The sequence below is a fragment of the Oncorhynchus clarkii genome, chromosome 1 (assembly GCF_045791955.1).
Source record: "Oncorhynchus clarkii lewisi isolate Uvic-CL-2024 chromosome 1, UVic_Ocla_1.0, whole genome shotgun sequence".
In the NCBI taxonomy this organism is placed as follows: domain Eukaryota; kingdom Metazoa; phylum Chordata; class Actinopteri; order Salmoniformes; family Salmonidae; genus Oncorhynchus; species Oncorhynchus clarkii.
The window spans coordinates 67525877-67553053 of record NC_092147.1 but is presented as its reverse complement, the minus strand read 5'-3'; the positions used below and the strand labels follow the sequence as shown (position 1 = coordinate 67553053).

At 40.8% G+C, this 27177-nt stretch overlaps 1 protein-coding gene across 1 annotated transcript in view; it reads left to right on the top strand.

Annotated features, from left to right (window-relative positions):
* The window catches only part of LOC139410832 (ATPase, H+ transporting, lysosomal, V1 subunit B, member a), a 44270-nt gene that overhangs the window by 6303 nt on the left and 10790 nt on the right, over nt 1–27177 (top strand). The window contains exons 2-9 of the mRNA XM_071156395.1: nt 13079–13134; nt 13657–13755; nt 13836–13929; nt 14499–14576; nt 15846–15985; nt 18669–18770; nt 25762–25859; nt 26096–26219. Of these exons, the coding sequence (XP_071012496.1) occupies nt 13079–13134; nt 13657–13755; nt 13836–13929; nt 14499–14576; nt 15846–15985; nt 18669–18770; nt 25762–25859; nt 26096–26219 (791 nt within the window). The remainder of the gene's footprint in view (nt 1–13078; nt 13135–13656; nt 13756–13835; nt 13930–14498; nt 14577–15845; nt 15986–18668; nt 18771–25761; nt 25860–26095; nt 26220–27177) is intronic.

Here is a 27177-nt window from a genome sequence, read left to right as displayed (position 1 = left end):
CACCTCAAACATGTCCTATCATAGAGCTAGCCAGGTGGTATTTTTCCTTGAGTATCAGAGGAAAGCATGGACTAAAAGCCTCTTAGCAAACTGGAAGAAAATTACTTAATGGAGCGGAGACCATCTGAAAGCTAAGGCGAAGATGCTGCTTTGCGTTATAACCCTATTTCCCTCCCATCCTACTTTTCAAATGTCCCCTCTAATGTAGGCATGCCAGATTGAACCATTTTTCATTCTCATCAAACATCATACTGAACAGCTGCCATTCAATGCGTGCTATAGTCCAGGCAGCAATTTGAACAGATAATATTTTAGAAAGCAGTTTAGCCTTCTCTGTTATTTTAGTGGTGCATGAGCTGGCACATGTTTTTCATAAGAAGGCGTCTTGTTTTTATTTTTATTTTTTTTGAAACTGGTATGAAAATAGTGACAAACACCATTTTCATGAATAATTTAAGATGGAATGCAATATGTTCAATGCCTACTATCATAGTGATGAGTTGGCATCCTTGCAGTACCATGCATGCCATAGATCCAACTTTATTGGGAGAGGTTGGTGGGTAGCCTATAACCTGTACTTTCAGAGACTTGGTTCAAAGAAACCATTTCCCTGGGGTAGCTATATGAATGCAACCTAGGCTATAGGATCACAATGTACCAATGCTTTGCGGTACGTCAGTGAATCAACAGGCGTCTGAGCGAGGCAATGAAAATATTCTATGAAATGGAGGAGAAATAAACAGAGGTGTACAGCAAGTCTTTGACTTTAATTGTATAAAGGTCCTTTGTTGAAATTGACTTGACAAAGGTAATTAACCCAGTGGATGGCTTCCCATTGTTTTAGTTGGACACAGTCAGTGTTATAAAAACATTGCACAAGGCAGACTATTTCTTTGTAATGATGTAGTAGGCTAATGATAAAATCATTTTCAATGTACAAAACCCGTCCTAAACTTATTTCTTTGAACAATTATATAGTGTTCATTATTTATCTCTGCAATTATTTAAGCAACTAGCTTGTCAGAGAAATAAATACTTTCTGTGGATGTTTGTCTTGACATGAAAGAAAATGAACATGCCATATTTATTTTTGCATTTGTATGAGGAGAAATCCATCCGAGTTGAGACATTTCCTCAGCTTGGTGTTTTTCACATTTCTTTACATGCCTTCCTTAGACTGTAGTGAGCCTTATGGAGAAGTGAGAGGCCAGTTTATTTTCCATGTCAAGAAATCTCCTCTGTTGCTCCATTTGATCACTTCCTCCATGATCAGAATAGTGATTTCCCCTTTTCAGATACTGTATGTTGTAAGTGGCTACCCTTTTAAATTACCCAGTGAATTTGTTAGAATTGAAAGTACTATAATCTACTTAGCAAATATTCAGTGCATTTCATGACTGAAATTGAATTGAATTCAACCTTCCTTTGCTCCTGCCGACAATGAGGGACCCAAACTGAGCCATCTCTAGACAGGTTAGGCTACCAAGAGAATGACGAAATGCTTCTCGCCCCTGCAAATGGCTCTAAACTGTTGCTGTGGCATCCTTCTTGTTTCAATCTGTTATAACTGCACCACCTTTGCAGATGGGCTCTGGGGTTAACCAGCTGCCTCTCTGTATAGGTGTCCCCCGTCAGTATGCTCCCCACCAGCAAAACTACCCCACAGATTAGTGTTCCCACCCTGCTAGCCAATTCTCCCCTGGTCCGAGTCTGATTACATGCTTCCCAATCAATGCAGTCAGGTGGGGAGTCCTTTTTCCATATTGGGGCCATCTACCTGCAAGGTTAAAAGCATGCCCATTTGATGGGGTTGTCATCACTACGAGGAGCATTGTTAGAAGAGCTGTATGTTAGAAACAGTGGTGAGTAGGAGGCACTGGCAAATTGGACAGCATCCCCATTTTTTTTGTCAATACCCCTGTAAATAACTTTTATCAATGTAACCTATTCATACTAATTGATACCTGTCTTTTAATCATGTGTATGCTTACCTTTATGATCACTGTTGTAATATTTCAACAGGCATGCATTCCCCCCCCCCCCCCCCCCCCCCCCCCCCCCCTCTATACATGTGACATTCTATTTGGTTTTAAATTTGGCTTCTCAGAAATGTGACACTTTTTATTATTATTATATATATATATGAGTTTCTGCCATTTCAACAAATTATTTACAAAGTCCGGAACATACCAATGCTTGTACGCAGGCTTTTATAGCCTTAACAGTGTTTTCAGGAAGCAGGCTGATTAGGCTATTCAATTCCATATTCATCAAAAATAATTCAGCTGTCCTTGTGCCATAGAATATACACTATCGTTCAAAAGTTTGTGGTCACTTAGAAATGTCCTTGTTTTTGAAAGAAAAGCAAAGAAAATTGTCAATTTAAAATAACATCAAATTGATCAGAAATACAGTGTAGACATTGTTAACGTTGTAAATGACTATTGTAGCTGGAAACGGCAGATTTTTAATGGAATATCTACATAGGCGTACAGAGGCCCATTATCAGCAACCATCACTCCTGTGTTCCAATGGCACGTTGTGTTAGCTAATCCAAAAGGGTTTTGTAATTGATCATTAGAAAACCCTTTTGCAATTATGTTAGCATAGCTGAACACCGTTGCTTTGATTAAAGAAGCAATAAAATGGGAGAAATTACCAAGAAACTGCAGATCTTGTACAATTCTGTGTAGTACTCCCTTCACAGAACAGCGCAAACTGTCTCTAACCAGAATAGAAAGAGGAGTGGGAGGCCCTGGTGCACAAGTGAGCAAGAGGACAAGTACATTAGTGTCTAGTTTGAGAAACCGACACCTCACAAGTCCTCAAATGGCAGCTTCATTAAATAGTACCCGCAAAACACCGGTCTCAACATCAACAGTGAGGCGACTCCGGGATGCTGGTCTTCTAGGCAGAGTTCCTCTGTCCAGTGTCTGTGTTCTTTTGCCCATCTTAATCTTTTCTTTTTATTGGCCAGTCTGAGATGGATTTTTCTTTGCTACTCTGCCTAGAAGGCAGGAATATGGAATATCCTTCATTTCTCAGAACAAGAATAGACATGAGTTTCAGAAGAAAGTTATGTTTATGGCCATTTTGAGCCAAATGCTGGTGATCCAGATACTCAACTAGTCTATAGAAGGACCGTTTTATTGCTTCTTTAATCAGGACTGCAGTTTTCAGCTGTGCTAACATAATTGCAAAAGGGTTTTCTAATGATCAATTAGAAAACCCTTTTGGATTAGATAACACAACGTGCCATTGGAGCACTGGAGTGATGGTTGCGTATTCCATTAAAAATCATCTGTTTCCAGCTACAATAGTAATTTACAACATGTTAACAATGTCTATACTGTATTTCTGATCAATTTGATGTTATTTTAATGGACAAAATTAGCTTTTCTTTCAACAAGGACATTTCTAAGAGACCCAACTTTTGAACGAATTTTTTTTTTTTTTTTTGAATTTTACCCCTTTTTCTCCCCAATTTCGTAGTATCCAATTGTTGTAGTAGCTACTATCTTGTCTCATCGCTACAACTCCCGTACGGGCTCGGGAGAGACGAAGGTTGAAAGTCATGCGTCCTACGATACACAACCAACCAAGCCGCTGCTTCTTTAACACAGCGCACATCCAACCCGGAAGCCAGCCGCACCAATGCGCCGGAGGAAACACTGTGCACCTGGCCACCTTGGCTAGCGTACACTGCGCCCAGCCCGCCACAGGAGTCGCTGGTGCGCGATGAGACAAGGACACCCCTACCGACCAAGCCCTCCCTAACCCGGGCGACGCTAGGCCAATCCTCCCTAACCCGGGCGACGCTAGGCCAATTGTGCGTCGCCCCACAAACCTCCCGGTCGCGGCCGGTTACGACAGAGCCTGGGCGCGAACCCAGGACTCTGATGGCACAGCTGGCGCTGCAGTACAGCGCCCTTAACCACTGCGCCACCCGGGAGGCCTCGATAGTGTTTTTTTAATAAATTGGTTTCCATTTGTGATCTCTCTTACACTGGTTTTTAGAAGCAATTGAGATTTTATCTGAAGGTTGCTTTAATTCCGTTTGGCATTGCCGTCTTATTTTTTTTTGCGCTGTGGTAGAAATGGGCTTATTTTCTACCACCAGCCTGAAGGTTTGAATTGTTAAACAATTAGGCCAACATCTTGTCAAAATGGCACCATTAAAAACAGTTAGCCTAATGCGGAGAGTTAAGGTATTTTGACATCGGTATGTTAATGCCCGTCTACTAATCTTTGGAACTGTCATATTTGAACACCGCCATCATGATCCTTGTATGACTTATTCACCCCTACTATCCAGAGAACCAGCAGTATTCTGTTCTACCTGATAACTAATTGTATCCACCTGGTGCCCCAGGTTTAAAGTAGCTGTTTCCAGATTTCTATGAAATATGATCTATAATGAATTACTATCGTTTTCCTTCTGAATGTATTTTTATCAAGTACAGTTGAAGTGATAAGTGTACATATACCTTAGCCAAACACAGTTATACTCAGTTTTTCACAATTCCTGACATTTAATCCTAGTAAAAATTCCCTGTTTTAGGTCAGTTAGGATCACCACTTTATTTTAATAATTCGAAATGTCAGAATAATAGTAGTGATTTATTTCAGCTTTTATTTCTTTCATCACATTCCCAGTGGGTGAGAGGTTTACATATACTCAATTCGTATTTGGTAGCATTGCCTTTAAATGGTTTAACTTGGGTCAAACGTTTCGGGTAAACTTCCACAAGCTTCCCACAGTAAGTTGGGTGAATTTTGGCCCATTCCTTCTGACAGAGCTGGTGTAACTGAGTCAGGTTTGTAGACCTCCTTGTTCGCACACGCTTTTTCAGTTCTGACCACACATTTCTATTGGATTGAGGTCAGGGCTTTGTGATGGCCACTCCAATACCTTGACTTTGTTTTCCTTAAGCCATTTTGCCACAACTTTGGAAGTATGCTTGGGGTCATTGTCCATTTTGGAAGACCCATTTGCGACCAAGCTTTAACTTCCTGACTGATGTCTTGATGTTTCTTCAATATATCCACAATTTTCCCACCTTATGATGCCATCTATTATGTGAAGTGCACCAGTCCCTCCTGCAGCAAGGCACCCCCACAACATGATGCTGCCACCCCTGTGCTTCACGGTTGGGATGATGTTTTTCGGCTTGCAAGCCTCCCCCTTTTTCCTCCAAACATAACGATTGTCATTATGGCCAAACAGTTCTATTTTTGTTTCATCAGACCAGAGGACATTTCTCCAAAAAGTACGATCTTTGTCCCCATGTGCAGTTGCAAACTGTAGTCTGGCCTTTTTATGGCGGTTTTGAAGCAGTGGCTTCTTCCTTGCTGAGCAGCCTTTCAGGTTATGTCTATAGGACTAGTTTTACTGTGGATATAGATACTTTTGTACCTGTTTCCTCCAGCATCGTCACAAGGTCCTTTGCTGCTGTTCTGGGATTGATTTGCACGTTTCCCACGAAAGTACGTTCCTCTCTAGGAGACAGACTGTGTCTCCTTCCTGAGCGGTTTGACGGCTGCGTGGTCCCATGGTGTTTATACTTGCGTACTATTGTTTGTACAGATGAATGTGGTACTTTCAGGCGTTTTGAAACTGCTCCCAAGGATGAACCAGACTTGTGGAGGTCTACAATTGTTTTCTGAGGTCTTTGCTGATTTCTTTAGATGTTCCCATAATGTTATGCAATGATACACTGAGTTTGAAGGTAGGCCTTGAAATACATCCAAAGGAACACCTCCAATTGACCCAAATGATGCCAATTAGCCTATCAGAAGCTTCTAAAGCCATGACATCATTTTCTGGAATTTTCCAAGCTGTTTAAAGGCATAGTCAAATTAGTGTATGTAAACTTCTGACCCACTGGAATTGTGATGCAGTGAATTATAAGTGAAATAATCTGTCTGTAAACAATTGTTGGAATAATGACTTGTGTCATGCACAAAGTAGATGTCCTAACCGACTTGCCAAAACTATAGTTTGTTAACAAGACATTTGTGGAGTGGTTGAAAACAGGTTGGAGTCACTAAACTTAAGTGTATGTAAACTTCCGACTTCAACTGTGTTAAAAATCAGATATTCTGTGTTTTTTGAATGGTGTGGGCATAGCTGTCAATAAAAAATATTAATGACAAGTAAATAGCTGGTTTGCTAGCTCAGCCAATGAAACATCCTGGCCAAAAACATAACGTCATCCTCTGAGGAAATGGCAAGGATTATTGAAATGGTCTGTTTGAGATATTTTTTTTAAACATACAAAAAAAAAACATGCTTTGGCCACATGCAAGTATAGAACGAGTCAATAACATTATTTGGATATGAGTTAGCAGATTATGAGTTTTTTTAAAAGTGAGATTTTCACTGGACAGTTACTTAAGCAATAGTCCCTGAGTTCTCATGCCTTATCGGTGGATAACTCTGGGCTGTTCTTAGGCCCAAGGTAGGAGTTATCATACGATAATTCCGGGGTCGAGGGCCTTTTCTAAAATGGTTGCCAACGTGTATCTATCAGCAGATAGCGCTCTGACTGATGTGTAGCTACTTTTCTCTGGTTATATGCATGATTAACTTCATGCAAAACATTAGGAAATGTAGCTGGCTACATTCTTTCTATGAAAAACATTACAAATATGATCACCATAGTTTTTGTAAATAATACCTTGCTTTTTAATTGTAAGCACTAATGTATGTGTGTGTGTATGTATGTATGTATGTATGTATGTATGTATATAATTATTTAAGGGGAACTATAGATACACGCCCATGATCACTCTATTGAAGCAAAAAACAAGACTGACTTTCAATATACATTCAGGTGAAAGGGTTTAAAATGCAGATTTCTGAACTGTAATGCAACCCTTGCCTTACCTACCATTACCTAACCCTTACTCAGCCCTAACACTAATCATTTTAAATTTAAACTTCAATGGGGTAACGTCAGAGTTGGGACATCCCATGGAACCAGTTTAGACTTAATTTTTTGGGGTGGAGTGGGTTTGTTGGCTAGTTGGATGTTTTAGTATGTGGAGGTTCCCTGGTTTCAGGCTTGGGCCAATTAGCATTCCCATCTCCTGGCAGCCTGTGAGAAGCCCCCTGTCCATGCTTGTGGTCGGGTAGAATGTGTGATTGTGAGCCGCACATCACTGTTACCACTGCTTTGTACCATTTATTCAGCATTCAAATGATGATGCACCCCATCTCCATCCCAGCACCCCCCAGATCCCCCTCTTTCAGCAGGGAAATTGAATTGTGTTGGAATGCTCTGTGCCTCTTTTCTCTGGTACTTGAATGGGCCCTTTAGTATTTCACACCAAGGTGTTCTTCAGGGTGCGAGGTCAGGCTACCAAAACAGCTTCTAGTGGCGGATTAGGACCAATTAACATCTTTGTACACAAAGGGCTCTGGCAGCTGAACAGGCCGCAGGGTGACCCACACTGCCGTTGCATGCCAAGCCAGGGGGCCGCTGCACTTGAGCTCAAGTAGCAAAAGAGAGGTGGAGAAAGTTTTTCAAACCTAATGGGAAATGTTGCTACTTCACACCATATGAATGTATAGCCATTGATTAATCGTTATCTTGTGTAATAAGTGGCCTACTATATATATTTTTTGTAGTGTGCAACTGTCCCAGAGGATGCCTTTTGAATTGTTTTTCATTATTATAAAAGTTCTGGTGGGCCTTGTCTAAACCATAATTGCAACAATGTGTTTTATTTGTTTTGTTGGAAGGACCTTTTGGGGGGTATTTTAGGAGGGCATCAGCCACCAGATGCTGCAAGAATCATTTTCTTTCTCACAATAAATGTGTAGATGAAGTCTCTGCAAATAGGCCCATCTTGAAATTGCCCTTACGTTCCCATTTGTTTTCATATATTTTCCATTAGAGCTTTGTAGACTTGTGAAAAGATTTGAAGAGGTTCATGTACAATTATACAGCTGCAATTTTCTTGCATCATAATTATAACCCTTCAGTAAATAGCCATATGAATCTCCTTTTTAGACATATGGACAATTTGTAGGGTAAGTGTAGCTATTAACTCCATAATGGGTCTAAACACGACCAGCCAATGAACATTCTGCAATTTGTCTGAGGGGGGAAAAAGGGGTGAAAAAAAAAATGTACTGAAGGGGATATCCAAGATTTGTTTGAGGCGAAAGCATAATCCTGTCAGTCATGAGGTTAATATTTTATTTAGTGCAGCCATGATTGCAAAGACTGAGCTTGTGGGCCACTAGAAGTGACATATTTTTGCTGGCCTGCACTACACACATACATTGTTGGGATATTTGCAGTGCTTCTGCATATTTCTGCATTCATATTATTGCATTTTTAGTTTTGGGAACCATTTTGAGTGGAAACTAGAGGGCTTTAGGCTATGAAAAAGAGTCCTCAGAGAAGAAGTTGAATTTTGCCAGATTTTAGATGCGAGGTCAAAAGGTTTAAGTGTAAGGTTTTTCATTTGAGGATATGCCTAAATCATGATTATCGCCACCGCATGCTTATATTTAATTCATATAGGCCTACTTGCAGATTTAGCAGTGACACGTTATGAAATAGAGAGAACCAGGATTCATAGCTAATTAGGGGATCATTTCATTAAGTGTTGAGGCAATCGTGGGCTAGCACTGAGGCTTAGCACAGTGTTAATTAATGCTAGATGACTCATTAGCCTACATCCAAGGCCGGTGCCATAGGGTAGAGTGAGGCAAAACAGGGAATCAATCAGTGACTTTGTAATTGCCTTTTCATGGGTAGGCTCTGTCTCTAGCTATCTGGTTCAGATGAGGTGCTGCAGAATTGCGTTGTGGATTTTAGAATCTTAAATAGTTTATTTTCGACTCTACAAATGTCTTTATTCCTAGTGCAGGGGGTTGATAGCCAGAGCAGAGGCAGTTTATTTGGAGAATGAAGGGCAACTAACACCCCTCTGTTGTGGTGGTTGTTTTTATCACACTTGAGCGCGCCATCTGTCTCTCTCACTCTTTCTCGCCCCCCTCTCTCTTACGCTGGGTAATAGGGGTTGAAATGCAGGTGTGTGCGTGTGTGTGTGAGAAATGGCTATAGCGCATTGACAGGTTATTTGTTGGCCGCTGCCTAATTAGTGGCATAGTGGATGCACCCCGCCAGGCTTTAGTGCTCAGTGTTAGAACCAGTCTGCTCTAATTTCCTTGTAGCTTTGATATTGGCCAAGAGATTGACGGTCCACACAAAAAAAGAAACGAGGGCATGATGGAAGACCTGGTGGAAACAATGCCCCCCCCCCCCCCCCCCCCCCCCCCCATACGGCCTTCTCCTCGCCTTCACATGCTACAGATGTGCGAGGAGAAGCAGGCGGAGGCGAACGTTTTTACATACACTGACAAATTGGCTCCAATGTCAGCAGAGCTAATGTTTTCCCAAAGAAAGTAAGAGGACAAAGTTTGGACCACATTCATGCTCTTCTGTTTGTCTCTACTTGGGCCTTTTAATGACAGCCTCCAGGCCCGCCTCCACCTATTCATCCACCTGTATATTTCCCATGACACTGACAGCTTGGGCTCCTCAATACAAAATGTGGTTAGTTTGGTTAGTTAACCCTATCAGTCCCGAGACCCCAGCAAAAATGCATGTCCAGCCCTTATATTGAGCCTCACAATGAAGTGTTTTACCATTTTATTTTCAGAGCAACAAGTAGAACACAAACCAATTTGACATAAATAGGTGCATTCATGAGTTTTATTGACAACTCAATAATAATAATAATAATAATGTCAGCTAAAAGCGAAAGCCTTAATTAAATGTATATGAATGCTGTAGGTACAGAAAGTCTTTGCTCAGTGGGATAACCAACTAGTCAGTGACAACTGTTTGGAGTTTGACCATAACTGTTCGTTTATTACAGTAATACAGACACTATGCCCTAGGATTTCCTATTGTCTTCTAAGTAGAAGAACCGCTTACCTTCTAACCAGTCTTGTGTCGCTTGTAACTGTCATATATGTGCGTGTTCGTGAGGGTGTCAACTTTTTAATAGTTTGTAGCTCAAACCATTCAGACTCTACAGACAATTTAGTAAAAAGGCCGGGATCCACCCTTGTCTCATAAACTTCACTCTAGCTCAGCCCCCGTTTAATCACGTTGACTAATGGTTGGTATCTACGGATGCAGATGAACAAAGCAATGTTTAAAAGTGGTTAGAAGTCCAAAACGCACAGGCATTACGGTGAGACTCATTGGGTTAAAAGTCCCAGTTCAGATTTAAAGATCCACCAACATTTTTTGTTTGTTTGTTTTCTTGAGTTTTTGAACCTCTAACTCCCGATCCCGGGTGCGGGAGCGTAATCATCGACTGACACTAATTAGCATAACGCAACGGACATAAATATTCCTAGAAAATATTCCTATTCATGAAAATCACAAGTGAAATATATTGAGACACAGTTTAGCCTTTTGTTAATCACCCTGTTATCTCAGATTTTCAAAATATGCTTTACAGCCAAAGCTAGACAAGCATTTGTGTAAGTTTATTGATAGACTAGCATAGCATTTTGTCCAGTTAGCAGCAGATAACTTGGTCACGGAAATCAGAAAAGCAATCAAATTAAATAGTTTACCTTTGATGAGCTTCGGATGTTTTCACTCACGAGACTCCCAGTTAGATAGCCAATGTTCCTTTTTTCCAAAAATATTATTTTTGTAGGCGAAATAGCTCCGTTTGTTCTTCACGTTTGGCTGAGAAATCGCCCGGAAATTGCAGTCACGAAAACGCTGAAAAATATTCCAAATTAGCTCCATAATATCGACAGAAACATGGCAAACGTTGTTTATAATCAATCCTCAATGTGTTTTTCAAATATCTATTCGATAATATATCCACCGGGACAATTGGTTTTTCAGTAGGACCGATTGGAATAATGGCTACCTCTGTATTTTACGCGAGAATCACTCTGGGCGCCATCAGGTGACCAGTTGCGCAATGTAGCTGCTTACGGGTATTCTTCAACATAAATGCGTAAAACTACGTCACAATGCTGTAGACACTTTGGGGAATACGGAGAAAAAGTAATCTGGTTGATAGCCCATTCACTGCTCAATAGGGACGCATTGGAACGCAGAGCTTTCAAAATATGAGTCACTTCCGGATTGGATTTTTCTCAGGCTTTCGCCTGCAATATCAGTTCTGTTATACTCAGACAATATTTTTTACAGTTTTGGAAACTTTAGAGTGTTTTCTATCCTAAGCTGTCAATTATATGCATATTCTAGCATCTTGTCCTGACAAAATATCCTGTTTACTACGGGAACGTTATTTTTCCAAAAATGAAAATACTGCCCCCTAGTCACAAAATGCTAAAACATGCTTGATCGCCTAGTTTGCCTTGTTTTGTGATAACTTTGATGGGGTGTGCGTTTTGGTATTTGGAAGCAGGAAATGGGCCCATGCACCCATGCTGTAGTAGGAAGTCGGTTTGGGAGGGCTTTGAGCACTGTGGTTGTGTAGAGCTCCTGGCCCTTAGGGGCCACATCCCTCCCTGAGGCGGTTAGTGTTCTAATATATGTATTTATTGGGGTTTAGGGTGCCGAATCCTTGATCTACCTAAAGCTGATTTTTTTGGGGGGGGAGATGGGTGGAAGTAATTTTAAGGAATTAATAATTAGGCTAATTGCACAGACAAAAGATGGTTGGAGCCAAAAATCCTAACAAGTTTGCAAAAGTGGAGAGACTGGGGTGAATGTGAGTACAGGGAATGAATTAATGAATGGATTGTGCTACGTTGTAGTTCTACGAAATTCACTAATTCCCATAACAATCACCTTTGCATGCCTGTCCTATTGTTTAAGAAATTGTAGACTTTGGTCTAGGTAAATACAATTTTACCCTTGTGTTCAAAGTGCCTATATTTCATGTATTTTCCTTTCCATTTGCCTGGCCTTGACATTTGGCCATGAAATGCATGAAAGCCATTTAAACCCCTTTACGAAAGGTCACTTTGTAATTACTAACATAGGTATCCTTAAAAAACACTAGCCTACTTGTTACCATATGATTGTTGGCTTTCATGCAAAAATAGCCATGCCACTTTCTTAACCTCCGTCACTATTGCTTTTAAAATTTTTGGTTCAAAGGTGTGGCATCTCTTGTCTAACATTAAGCCCACTCTTGGGTCTGGTGGACATGTTTTTCCCCCCCCTATACTGAAGGTCATGGTTTTGATCTACTTGCAAGCAAAACCATTTAGCCTATATAGCTAGGTTTCCATCCAATTAGAGACAGATTTTCATGTGAATATTCAAAATCTGAATTAAGCAAATATTACATTTCCCACCAGTGGTGTGTTTCCACTAAACTGATTTGTTGAGGTTAAAAATCAGTGCGTGATAACAGCGCACACACAATGTACTTTTTCATTGAAGTTTTCTTGTACCCAATCAAAGTTCAATGCGTTTCCACTGCATTTTCAACTCTACCTGATTTAGTTTTGTCACAAACTGTTGCGTTAAATAGCAAATGTACCTACTCTGGCATGTGCTCTGGCCATCAGCTTGCAGATGCTGTGCTGGAAGGCTAGTCTACATGAGATTGTTATGCATAAGAGCGAGAATATTTGTCAAACGACAGTCAAGCATCGACCATGTCACCAGAATAAGACCTTGACATTTATTTGATTGGTGCATCAAGCTCATCACTGTCCACTTTCACGCTGTGAAGTTCATTATAATTGATTTAATCTGTAGCCTATTAAACTGCATGATTTCCCCAGTGGGTGGACCACACACCATATCATCGTGACTTCAAGTTTACTTCGATGTGATGGTTATTATATCAATATTTGCGCATAAAGGAGTTTCAACTGACATTTCTCGCATAATCGAATTTTACACACAAAGATCCCACCATGTCAAACAAACAAATGATCTGTCTGCATATAAAGTTGTACCGAAACTTCCTGTTTCCATCACAGCTGTCGTGATTTTTTTATTTTTATATCTCCATACGGTACGACTTGACTTGCATAAAAACTGTGGATTAAAACGGGGTTCGCGATGCAAAACAAATGGACTGTTCTTCTCTATTTCAGCTTATTCTACTGTGTCTGGAGTGAATGGGCCCCTGGTGATTCTGGATAATGTGAAGGTGACTGAGGAAGTAACATTACTTCTCTATTAATCTCTCGTGGACAGACTCACGTAACATACCTGGTAACGTCTGACAACAGGCTGTGGCATGTGACTGATAATGAGGAACTGTGTTCCGGTATGCAGATTGTTCGTCACTGATCATTTGGACTAATCACGATATCTCAATGCTCGCATCATTTGAATTTCAGAAGGGGAGGGGACATTTGGCCCATAGACTTGCCTGAAACTTGCAGAGAGTTTCCGTTAAAGGGGGGGGTGGAGACTTCGCAAATTGCGTTTATCTTCCCTTTAACGTCGCCACCCCCCCCCAGAACTTAATCGAGCATCTGATGCAATTATGCCAGATTTTTGGGGTGGGTTTCTGAGATTACTGCTCTATAATAATTTGTGTTCTGGCTTGTGTATTGATATTCTTATTCTCTGCAGGGATAGCCTTTTATGGCTGTGTATGTTTCCTGTTTTGAAAGACCGTAAGAAACATGTTTGTTAAATTATGTTTTTCCATCTTATGTGGCAGTTTCCCAGGTATGCTGAGATTGTACATCTGACTTTACCTGATGGCACCAGGAGGAGTGGCCAGGTGCTGGAGGTGATTGGCACCAAGGCTGTCGTACAGGTGAGCCCCAACCCGCACACACACAAACGCGCGTACCCACCACAAACAACTGAAAGTTCCTGTTTTAATGTCATTTTCAGGTGTTTGAGGGGACATCTGGTATTGATGCCAAGAAGACGGCCTGTGAGTTCACCGGTGACATCCTGCGCACACCTGTGTCTGAGGACATGCTGGGTAAGATGAGCCCTCCAACAAGCTGAGTGGCATCCCGTGGGTGCTAGGCAGGAGAAAGCATGAAATCCACTACTGATTAAGACTTAATTAGGCTGCTCTACGTCTGTTTTCATCAATCTGTATAACTGTTTCCTCCTCCCCCTTTCTCACACAAAGAAGAACATACCCTGTAAGCTTTACTCTCTTAGTGTGCTTAATACAATTGTTCTGCTCCATTTTTACCTCACCTCTGTTAATTCCTCAATTTGAGTCCTGCATTGAGTCTTCCACACATGTGACTTAGGGGAACAAAATCATTGAAGAACATCTAAGGCTTGTATGACCTTTTTGTAAATATCAAACCACATCATTGGGACTCAAGGTCGGGTGTATTTGAATAGTAGAGCGAACCATTTGTTGCTAGAGTATTCTGAGTAATGGGCCTAAAATGAATGAAAATGTTAGATACAGTATCTCCACTATTGGCTGACACCTGAAATAACTACTCATATTTATTAAGGAATTAGAGGCAGAGAGAATTATGTTGATGGCAAAACCAATAGAGAATATCTTATGCTTTTTCATTTCAGGACGTGTTTTCAATGGCTCAGGCAAGCCCATTGACCGTGGCCCCACTGTGCTGGCTGAAGACTACCTGGATATCATGGGTAGGACGGAGCTATAGTTCACTTCATTCACCAAGTGAAAAATATTCCTTGATAACATTGTCAGTGGTGAAATTAAATTGACCCTGACATGATTAAAACAAAAATAGAACCATGGTACCTTGACGATAATCATAATATACTGAGCTCACAACGGATAAGCTTCCATCTCTACTCTGCTAGTGGACCTAGATGAAGCTATATTTTAGCTTGTATAGTGTGATTTCAGTCTTTAGTTGTATCGCACTGCCACAAGGCCAAACTCTGTCTCTTCTATTGACTGTTGATCCCATCCCGAGTCCCTTTTCACGTGTAGGGTGCCATCGTGTAGGCATGGCATCCCAATGAATAGATGACCTGAAGAGGGTTATGAGTCTGCCATCTTAAAGGCAACAATGTGTTTGACCCTGACTTCCGTTCTGACCTTTTTGTTCCATCTTCCGACCATGTATTGATGTGAAACCTTTTGGGGATTTCCTACATCTCCCACAAGTGTACTTCTTTCATTTTATTTTCTAAACCCTAGTTTACTTGTGTGCAGCTACACAGTTTAAATAGCTGAATTGAAACTATTATGAGGCCAACTCTACCATTTTATATCTATTACAGTGCCCTCCACTAGTATTGGCACCCGTGGTTGGATCTTCCAGCAGGACAATGAGCCAAAGCACACCTCAAAACACAAAAATTGTTCACTGACCACAGAATCAAGGTTTTGCCATGGCCATCCCAGTCCTTTGACCTAAACCCCATAGAAAACCTGTGGGATGAGTTGAAGAGGAGAGCACATATTCTTGGGTCTTTCCGATAGTGATGGATGACTATGCGAACTTGGCCTGTGTGTCATCGCATATTTATACCCCAGTGAAACAGGAAGTCATGGCTTACCACTTAAGTGTTCCTAATCACTAAGGTGAACTTATATGTAAAATAGGAATGGGAATATACTGCAGTTAGATTTTACTCATAAGAATTTCTTGGGTGTGCCAATAGTGGCACACGTTTTGGAGAAAAATATTTTTTACATGTATTTATTTCAATAATTTTACTTCAATTAAATGTTTGATTTTTGTGAATATTTTGAGTGAAAGACCAGGAAGATAAACAGCAAAGGCATTTTTCAAAGCCCGTTTCGCTCATAATTATCAAGGGTGCCAATATTAATGGAGGGCACTGTATATTACTTCTACCTGGCCAATACCTGGGATGGAAGTGGCTTACCCTCTGGTTTGTGTTTCTGAAACTCTGCTTGTGACCTCTCCCCTGTCCCAGGCCAACCCATCAACCCTCAGTGCCGTATCTACCCTGAGGAGATGATCCAAACTGGTATTTCTGCCATCGATGGGATGAACAGCATTGCTCGAGGTCAGAAGATCCCCATCTTTTCTGCCGCTGGCCTCCCCCACAACGAGGTACGATGGAGATGCTAACTCTGACAAGGCTAGGCCACACAAACAAATAGGCTATATGTGCCTTAAGCTTGCCATTTTATAACCTCATTCAATAGCATGGGAAAGGACTTTCAAACACTAACTGAACAATGTGATCTGTAACATGAGGCAGTTTATTCTGTTGGACACCTCAGCAATTTGCATTATCGCAGCCAGGGGATTCTAATTTAGTGTCATCCGTTTTGGTTTGTGGTAATCTATTCTTCTGTGCTTTATTTTTTCTGTCAAACACCCCGTGTGGAATGTGCCTGCACTTAAGTGTGCAAGTGAATGCATGCATGTATGTGTGCGCGTGTGTTTAAATGATTAGTGCTAATGGGCTGAGAAGATTTTATTGTTTTGGCCCTGTGGTGCAGGAACTGGCAGAAACGGCGAAGTGGGTCAGGAGGACATCTCAGAAATCCACTTTGACATTTTACTGCCTGTGGAGGGCATTTTCTTATTTCACACAGAGCCTTGCCTCACCCTGTCTCCATCTCCACACACAGGACTCCAGAATGCCAAACACATTTAATAATTTTACTGCCTACATATTGGACTACTTGGAGTCAATTGAGAGCATAGGTCTTGTGTCCTGTGTGGCTCAGCTGGTAGAGCATGGTGCTTGCAGTGCCAAGAGGTGTAGGTTTGATTCCTGCTGAGGCCACTCATACATACAAATGTATGCACTGCTTAATGGCATACATGTCGTTTTCTCACAATCATGTGCCTGTCACATTTGATAGTCTGTGTATCAGACACACTGTTAACTAGATGTTTGTTCTCCATTTAATTTTAGGCTTATATTATTAACAGCTTATTTAGGCAATGGTATGAACACATTAAACCTACTAAAGAGAAACCCGAAGGTGGCATAGTACCATATTCTAAGGCACTACTTAAAAATCTTTTGAATATGTCAGATTTAGTTTTAAGTTGATGTTATCGTGTCATGAAAGCGTGACTCAGAGCCATGCCTCTGTGTCAGTGTGTTAGTTATCGGCACATGGCAGCCATCTGGACTTCCTAATCTGTCTAAAAATACCCCCCCCCGAGTTCTTCTGGTGCCTTGAAGTATTTAATTAGGATATGGACAAATGAGAGTTGAAACGATTTGCTTATCTGATTTACTGGAATAGTTATCTTATTGTGGTAAAGTGAAAGTTAGCCTACTTTGAGTGAACTCATTAATAGGACATTTAGCAACTCATAGAGGACAGTGGAAGTTGATAAATGCTTATTTATTGTTAAAACTAATGTATTTTAGCGTTCATCAGGATTTTACCTTTGACTGAACCTGAAAAGAGAGGAATGAAAAATATCTGTTGCTCATTGCCAGCTTGACTTTTTTTTCATCTAACTCAATCTTGTGACTTATGGCATGACATAGGGGCAAGGTGCTGGGCAGTGTCAAGGAAGTCAAAATCTTTCTCCATTCCAACATGTTCTTATTACAAGCCTCGTTTGGTGTTAGTTTGATCATTCTCTACTAACCTCTCCACTAAATCTCAGGGACAAGATGAGAAATATCAGTGTTAAAGGACTTACCCAAAAAGTTCAGACCATCAAACTATTGCACATTTGATTTGATTTGGAAATTAGATTAATAGTTTTGATAGTTCATATTGTCATATCAGACAGTGGCCATGGTTTTCCATGACTGAAGGGAGGCTATTTTCTAAGGCATTCGAGAGAGAGCTGATGCCCCCTGGTTGAACTGGGAAACGAATTAAACCAATAAGACAATGATGGCGAGAGGGGATTAGGCGATCGTGTGAAGGGCACTGATTAATATAGGATCGGTAGCCCAGCCATGAGGCCCTTAACGCTTGAGGTGGCTGTCCTCTCACCAGCCATCACAGTCTGCAAACAGCCTCATTATGACCTTCAGGCCAGACAATGGAGGCCCAACACTTGAGTTTTTTCTGTGTTCACAGAAAGCTGTGTTGTTGGTCAGGGCGGACTGCCAAACTGAAACATGCGCGATCAGATTCTGGCGGAGGGGGAGCCTCAGTCAAATGCATAGAATCCCACTGAAGCAACAGGATGACACCGATTTTGGGTGGTGTGTGTACATTTTTGGCCATTTTTTTTATTTTTATTTTTTTATCTGTTCCCTTGATTATCAAATGTTTTGAATGGGAATAAAATAATTATCCTCCAATCGGGAAGTGCATGATCAAAAGAGGGCAGTTGGATAGAGAGCCCACTGTAGTGTCCCACTGTACTAAAAACAGTGAACAGGGTACGCCTTGTCTGACTAATGATGCTGGTCGACTTCTCGCGTCACTGGAATGCTATAAAGCGCTTCTCGTTTCATTAAACAGATGTCATGGGGTCATTTTTGCCGTGGTTCTCTATGGGCCAGGTGTCTCAGCTCAGGGTGCAATGAGAGGTCAGCCCGGATCAACAGGTGGCAACCATTACATTAAGCGTGAAATTCCTCCCCTCTCGATTCCTAATCACAGAGTTGTTCTTCAACTATGCACACCCAACACCCAAAAACCCCACAAACATGCATACTCATGTGCACACACACAAACACATAGCAAGCTGAACGGGGTGCTCTCTGATGTCCAGTCATTTTTAATAGACTGGCTGTTTTATCAACGTGAATGTTTCAAGACGTCATCATTTTTAATCCTGTGTATGTTTTGATTCTCAGATTGCTGCCCAGATTTGTCGTCAGGCTGGCCTGGTGAAGAAATCCAAGGATGTGATGGACTACAGCGATGATAACTTTGCCATTGTCTTTGCTGCCATGGGGGTGAGTTGAGCGGCACTAGATGGACAAAATATTTCTCTCTTTATCTGATCTGTTTTTTCCTCTAGTGTTAGGCTAATCCCTCCTCTTAACCCCACCGTGACAATCCTCCTCTCCTCTTCTCGCTCTCATTCACCAGGTGACTTAGCGTTTGAGTCCCCTGTTACTTCTGCTCCTCTGAGCATATTCTGGCCATGCCGGTTATTATTAAGCAGTCTTGAACACATTTAGCTAGCCAGTATCAAATTCTCTCCAGTTCAGCTGCTCTGCGCTTGACTATTTAACACTGTGTGGGGAGTCTTCTGTGACCTGTGGCAGAGATGTTAGTGACCCCCACCTCTGCTCCTCTGGCCCCCCTTATCCTCTCCCTGCTGATGGCTAATTCACACACTATTGAGGGCTTTGTAACATAAGCACTAACTCTCTGAAAGGGTAGTGGAAATGCAATGCGTACTGGCAGATGGGTATGAAAAGGGATTAAGACATTTTAAATCGTATGTACTCTTTGAGAAGAAGATTCCAATTTAGGAAAAGGACACAATGTAAAGAACAGTGTATTAAGCCTCTTTAACAACAGATTTATTTATTTATTTATTTATTTAACCTTTATTTAACTAGGCAAGTCAGTTAGGAACAAATTCTTATTTACAATGACGGCCTACTGGGCAACAGTGGGTTAACTGCCTTGTTTAGGGGCAGAACGACAGATTTTTACTTTGTCAGCTCGGGGTTTTGATTCAGCAACCTTTCAGTTACTGGCCCAATTCTCTAACCACTAGGCTACCTGCTGCCCTTGAATATTTAAAGTCCCTGTCTCTCAAACTATTGCATTTCCCCCCCCCCCATACGAATTCTGGAAAAAATAGATTTTCAATTTTGATGCACAAAGCCATTCACACCAAGTCCGATGCGTTTTCCCCCACACTTTTTTGAAATATTCGCACAACATAGGTCAACATCGATGACAGTTTGGAAACTCGTAATATACACTGAACAAAAATATAAACGCAACATGTAAAGTGTTGGTTTCATGAGCTGAAATAAAAGATAAGACTCTAAGATCCATGTGCACTAAAATCTTATTTCTCTCAGATTTTGTGCACAAATAAGTTGACAAGATATGTCACAGATGTTAGGTGGATGGATTATCAAGAAGCTGATTAAACAGCATGATCATTACACTGGTGCACCTTGTGCTGGGGACAATAAAAGGCCACTAAAATGTGCAGTTTTGTGACACAACACAATGCCACAATGTCTCAAGTTTTGAGGGAGCATGCAATTGGCATGCTGACTGCAGGAATGTCCACCAGAGCTGTTGCCAGAGAATTGAACGTTCATTTCTCTACCATAAGCTGCCGCCGATTTAGAGAATTTGTCCGTACCTACAAACTGCCTCACAACCGCAGACCATGTGTATGGCTTCGTGTCGGTGAGCTGTTTCCTGATTTCAACATTGAACGGAGTGCCCTATGGTGGCGGTGGGGTTATGGTATGGGCAGACATAAGCTATGGAAAATGAACACAACTGCATTTTATCGATGGTAATTCGAATGCACATATACCGTAACGAGATCCTGAGGCCCATTATCGTGCCATTTATCCGTCGCCATTACGTTTCAGCCTGATAATGCACAGTCCCATGTTGCAAGGATCTGTACACAATTTCTGGAAGCTGAAAATATCCCAGTTCTTCCATGGCCTGCATACTCACCAGACATGTCATTGAGCATGTTTGGGATTCTTTGGATCGACAGCGTGTTCCAGTTCCCGCCAATATCCAGTAACTTCGCACAGCTATTGAAGAGGAGTGGGACAACATTTACAGGCCACAATCAGCAACCTGATCAACGCTATGTGAAGGAGATGTGTCGTACTGCATGAGGCAAATGGTGGTCACCAGATACTGACTGGTTTTCTGATGCACACACCCCTACTTTAAAAAAAAAAAATGTTTAAAAGGTATTTCTGATAAACTGATGCGTATCTGTATTCCCAGTCAAGTGAAATCCATATATTAGGGCTGAATTTATTTGAAATTACTGAATTCCTTATATGAACTGTAACTCAGTAAAATCTTAAATTGTTGCATTTCATATTTTTGTTCAGTAAAACTATCGAAGGCTAAAACACTTGGACAAAAAAATAACAAAAGTATGGAAGGCTATTCAGGTCATAGACTTCTCATTATTACTCAAAATTTGAAAATAATGAGAAGTCTATGACCTGGATAGCCTTCCATATTTTTGTTATTTTTTTGACCAAGTGTTTTAGCTTTCGATAGTTTTAGAGAATGACCGCAGCAAAAGCGTTTGTATGGAAGGCCGTTCAGGTTGTTGTTGTCTCCGTTATTTTACATGTCAAATAACACTAGTTAAAATTTCCTAAAGGCCTAGTTTATCTGGACTCTATCTCTTTAATCAGATAGAAGGAACAACTATATGGTCGCTCCACAAAGTGCGTTTTGCATCCCTTTTTTTACAATGTAAGTAGAAATTGTTCGCATACAGTACATTAGATGGTGTAAAAGCAGGTGAACTGATTCTATTATTTTTGGCCATTTTTTGCTGTTTTGTGGTGAAACTAGGTTGAGCATAACGCGTCACGCTGAAATGGAGAGGCTAAAAATGTTTTAACAACTGTCGCTCCCTGCACCCAACACTTTTTAATAGGCACCTACTCTAGTCGTTTTATTTATTTAAGCTCTTGAGATGTGAAAATGTGTTTGATGTAAAACATGCTCTTTGTGAATGAAGGTAACATTTTTGTGAAATTAAATCAAATTATCAAGTTACATTTCTCAAAAGGCAACAAATCTATTACTGAAATGAGCATAACAAAAATGTAGTCAAGTGTCATGAGGATCAACCTGTGCGAGTAGTAACTACCGGTGACATTTTTGCGATTCCTCTCTATTTCAATGTGATGGAACTGAAGCAAACGTAGCCAACCTCCTTTCATGTTATAATATTTTCAGTAGCTTAGCCAGTATACTGTAGTGCTACAATATTATTGCTCTCTCATTACAGCGTCCTCTCTAGCCACTTTGAACAACATATTGCCACTGAGAATGACCGCAGCAGTAGTTGGCAATGAGCTGGCAGCAAAGTTTGAATGGCGAGAGTGTATGACTCTGGTGTGATCGCATTGGCTGGTGGTGCTAGATTGATGGAATTGTTGCGCTGATGCATTGCAAACGTACAAAGAAAGAGAAATGTATGAAATTATGAATTTACACAACCAACCTGTCAGTGGCCGTGCACAGCCTGTCAGTGGCAGAACACGTATCCCAGAGAACACTTTCTTTTGGTCAACAGTCTATTTTCGCATTTGTGAGAACTCAGCAATCAAACCTGTTCCGAGTAGGGTTGGGCCGATATGATTCACTTGAATATTTGGCATTTATGATATATCGTGATATGCAAGACTTTACTCTATTTGAACTTTAAATCTAAACTATGCAGTTTTATCAGTCAAGGCTGTATCAATATGTTGAAAATGAAGTCTAAATGAATTTACTAAGCCTTATTATTTTGCCATTAATGAGAATGAGACTAATAGCATAAATAAGCACATAAATGGCACAGTCTGGAATTATTCAGTAATTAATGCCGCAAAACGATTCTATCAAATTTCGCAATATTTGGAGTAGGAGCTGGTAGGTCTCCCCAAATATCGGTCAACGCTAGTTACGACTAAATAATTGACGGGTTGCAGTAGGACGATATTTCGTGTGAAAGGCATCAAACAAGATGTGCTCATATTTCGGGATTCTTGAAGGTTGGGACAATCCTTGTCCGACAGGGAAACAACTTTTTTTTTAGTTGAAATGTATTTTGTTTAATAATTTGATCTTAAAATTACTTTTAGGGGAACTTTATAAGGTGAAATAGGTTTTTGTTTACTAAATATTAGTTTGTATTATTCAGTTCAATGTCGGCTCTGTGCCAGAAACTCTGGCGAGAAATTGTGCTTGATTCATAGAACCGGGGTGACGTCAGTAATAAACAAAGCGTTTTCTTCCTACAAATGTGGCTCTATCTTTTGAACCGTTTTTAAGCTACAAAATATCCCTGAAAGATTAATGTCAGGAACACTGTGTCTCTACAATGCCCACAAGCTGCACAGGACTCATTAGAACAGAGTGGACAAGATCAGGCACATAATCAGACTGGGGATGAAAGCACACAGTCAATTGTTATTTTCTACACAGAAGATCATACCAAAATATTACCTTTGATGCATTTGTCACCTCAACTTCTTTGAGATTGAAATACTATCGAAAGTACTGTCAAAATGGGGTTACGGGCCAAAAGTTAGGGAACCTCTGGTATAGGCCTATGCTATAATGTTTTCTTACAAAGAGAAATGTATGCACGCTTGTATGACTCTCATAAAGAGGGCATGTCTGTAGCACGGTACTTCACTGTTAAGTAGCCCTGGAGGTCCATCCATCTGTAGTATTTTAGCCTTTTATTAGGATCCCCAATTAGCTGCTGCCAACACAGCGGCTACTCTTCCTTGGGTCGTAACAGAAAACAAAACATATAATAAATAGATTACATAATATACAGAACACAACAATACAATACATCATGGGTAGGCATCCCTGGTCCTGGAGGGCCGCAGGCACTTCATGTTTTTGATTTAACCGACCTGGAAGACCAGATGTTGAATGGAGCCAATCACTGAACTGATCAATTAGCTCAGTTGGTCAGGTGTGGTGCCTTGTTGGATCAAAATCCTACATTACCTGCAGCACACCAGGAAAGGGTACATAAAAAAAAAATATATATATATAAATAAATAAATAAATAAATGTCTCATCACAGTCCCCGTCGTGCTGTACGTTTTTGCTTAACTTATCTTTATTTTTTGCTCACTTGAGTTACCTGGGGTGGCAGAGTACCATGTAGTCATGGCTCTATTTTAATACTGTGCATTTCCCAGCCTCTGTTCTGTACCTGGGGACTGTGAGAGACCTCTGGTTGCATGTTTTGTGTGATACCGATGAGTGTCCGAACTTGAACAGACAGTTCAGTACCTTCAACACCTCGCACAAAGGCCAATAGTGATGTAGGTAGCCTCTCCTCAACTTTGAGCCTGAAGAAATTGACATTCTCCCTCCTTGTGCAGTACGTGCTGCTCTGTTCTGGACCAACTCCAATTTTCCTAGGTCTTTTTTTCCCCGCACGTGATCACCCACCTGGTTCAGGTGGGTCAAAACTAGGGCCTGTAGGACTTGCCTGGTTGCTTGAGATGTCAAGAAATCAGAGCAACGCCTTATCACGGACAGACCTCTTCCCTTTTTAGCAACCATTGAGTCTATATGTTTTGACAATGACAGCTTACTATCTAGGATTACACCCAGCAGCTTAGTTGTCTGAACTTGCTCAATCGCCACATTATTCAATAATAGATCAAGATGAGGTTTAGCGTTGAGCAAGTGATTTGTCCCAAAATGATGCTTTGATATATTTAGCACCAGCCTATTGCTAGTCACCCATTCTAAAACTGACTGGAGCGCTATGTTAAAGGTGAAAGTTATTTTACTGTTGAAGCTGACATGTATACTGTTGAGTCGTCAGCTTACATCAACACAGGCTTTTATTGAAGGTCATTAGTAAAAACAGAAAACGGTAATTAGCTCAAGAACTCCGGTACACCACACTCAACCGAATTGGCATTGGAGACTTCATTATAGAAAACCCTCTGTGTTCTGTTAGATAAGTTGCACTCAATCCATAAGGCAGAGGATGTAAATCCATAACACCTACATTTTTTCATCAATGATGTCAAAAGCTGCACTGAAGTCTAACAAAACAGCTCCCACAATCGTATTATCAATTTCTTTCAGCCAATCATCGGTCATTTGTGTCGGTGCCGAGCATGTTGAGTGCCCTACCCTGTAAGCATGCTGAAAGTCCATTGCCAATTTTGTTTTCTGTAAAATAACATTGTATTTGGTCAAACATCATTTTTTTCCTTAAAGTTTGCTAAGCACTGGTAAGACTGAGCGGTCGGCTGTTTGAACCATTAAAGGGTGCTCTGCTATTCTTTGGCAGTGGAATGGCAAAGCACAACACGGGATGCATTGGCCAATTAATTGACAACTTCAGCTTTAGCTTGCTTAAATAGAGCGGGTACTACTTGTTTACTGAAATGGATGCGAGAGGGTGAGGTTCGTAACGTGGCTCGAGCACTTTCACGAGGTAATTCTTCTCAACCACCGAGAATGGGCGCATATCTGCAGCTATAAACAAAACGGTCAGAATCGGCTGCGACCGGCTGCTTGAATGTTGCATTTCCCGTCTTGCCCCGATGGTAGGAATACTGGGGTGATGTCATCTACTCTGAAGCCAAATTTAACATTTTAATTTTGGTTACAAAGCGCGAGTAGGCTCTAGTTGTTTTAATGGAATAGCCTGACATCTTTTTAATCAGATTTACTCAAGTGGTGTCTGATGGAGTTGCCAGAAATCCAGTTAGGTGCATTTTATGAAATAAGGTTTTAATTAGGCGGGTGTTCCTTTACATTTACATAGCTCATACTTTGGTCTATAAAAAAATGTATCCTCAATGTTATTATTTAGATTTTTTTTTATCCCATCTTTCATGAATCCCAGATCTATTTTTATTCGGGAAGGGGGAAAAATCAGACTCGGTGAGAAAGTGCCTTAACACTTAACCATGTTTTCACATACGATCAGAACATGTAAAATGACCCTGAGTAGAAAGCAACTGATCCAGTAAGCTGCAACATTATTTGGAGTACATTGCTCTTTGTATACTGTTTAGGAAGAATTTGCCTTCATTTCTTGTGATAATTGCAGACTGACACTCATTTTTCTGATAGGCGTGTGTGTTTTTTCTTGTCCGTGGGCGACTCTTATACAGTATATTCCTGCTTTGTTGAAGAATGTTCAAGGCCTTCTACTATCAACTTGGTATGTAATCACGAACCTACCTTTTTTCCCCTAACCTATCTTTTCAGGTGAACATGGAAACTGCTCGCTTCTTCAAGTCGGACTTTGAGGAGAATGGATCCATGGACAATGTTTGCCTGTTCTTGAACCTAGCCAACGACCCCACGTGAGTTTATGTGCATAAGCTCTGTGCACTAGCTCCCTCCTATAAGTAATGCTTTCATGGTACATCTAAGGAATCAGGAATTCAAGGCAATAAGGTGTCTAAAATATTGCTGTATAAAGGCAAGCCAGTCATTTTCACCTTTTCAACAGAGTATTATTAGTCTTTTGTCTTTCCCTACCTTTTTTATGTAAATGGTGGGAACCTTTTAATTCCTTCCTTTGTCTTTCCTTTCTCAGTATTGAGCGCATCATCACCCCTCGCCTGGCTCTGACCTCAGCTGAGTACCTGGCCTACCAGTGTGAGAAGCATGTCCTGGTCATCCTGACTGACATGAGCTCCTACGCCGAAGCTCTGAGAGAGGTGGGCAACCAAACTAACTCAAGGAAGTCTGCTGTTTACTCTTGAAAAAAAAAACTCATTACTTTTTAGTGTCAGACTTGCACCTTAATTCTGTATACATTTGAGAGCCATAACTTTTCTTTTGATTATGGGTCGCAAATTCAATGTGCCAGTTAGTGTAGTCAGTACGGCATACATGGATGTAGTATTGAACACCTCCACATCCCACAAAAGCTGACCTTGACACAGTAAATGAGGTGAGGAATAATCTCAGAGGTGGGACATGTGCTTTCCACACCAAGGAAATACATGGGGGGTGGAAATGACACCTAGGTATCTGCATCAAGGTTTTCAACCTGAAAGATGTTACATGGCCTCATTTGTATGACCAAACAGTATTATTAATAGTCCTATGCAGGTTAACAGATGGGTATATTCTGTAAAGATTATGGTCCTCCATATAGTGTCCACACTACCACCTTCCAAATCTTCAGTGCTGCCTTCTATTATATTGGTCCTCAATAGTGGAAGAATAACCTTCCTTAAGCAATAACTCCTATTATAATTCTTACAGTCAACTAGAGTATTCTTCATAGAACTATTTTGATAGAATGTGTTTCATTGAACCACACACCCCAATTCCTGATTGTGCCTTCATGCGTGCAGAATTTTTCTAATAAAATGCATCACTTCTTGGTATGTCAGTCAAGGACATCTTAAATATAATAATTCCTAATAATTATTGATTTAACTTGTAATCTGAAAACACATTAAAAAAAAAACGAACTATTTAAATTGAGATGGTAGAGATGGAGATTGAATGTCTCTATTTGGCTTTGGATGAGTTGAGGCAGTTTGGATTGGAAAGGCAGCGAAGCTTTAGCGGAGGGGGCTTCGATGGTACATTCAGAGAAACAAAAACTGTCTAACAGGCCCGGAATGCTTGATTAGTGCACCGCATCTGCTTCTCCGACGGCCA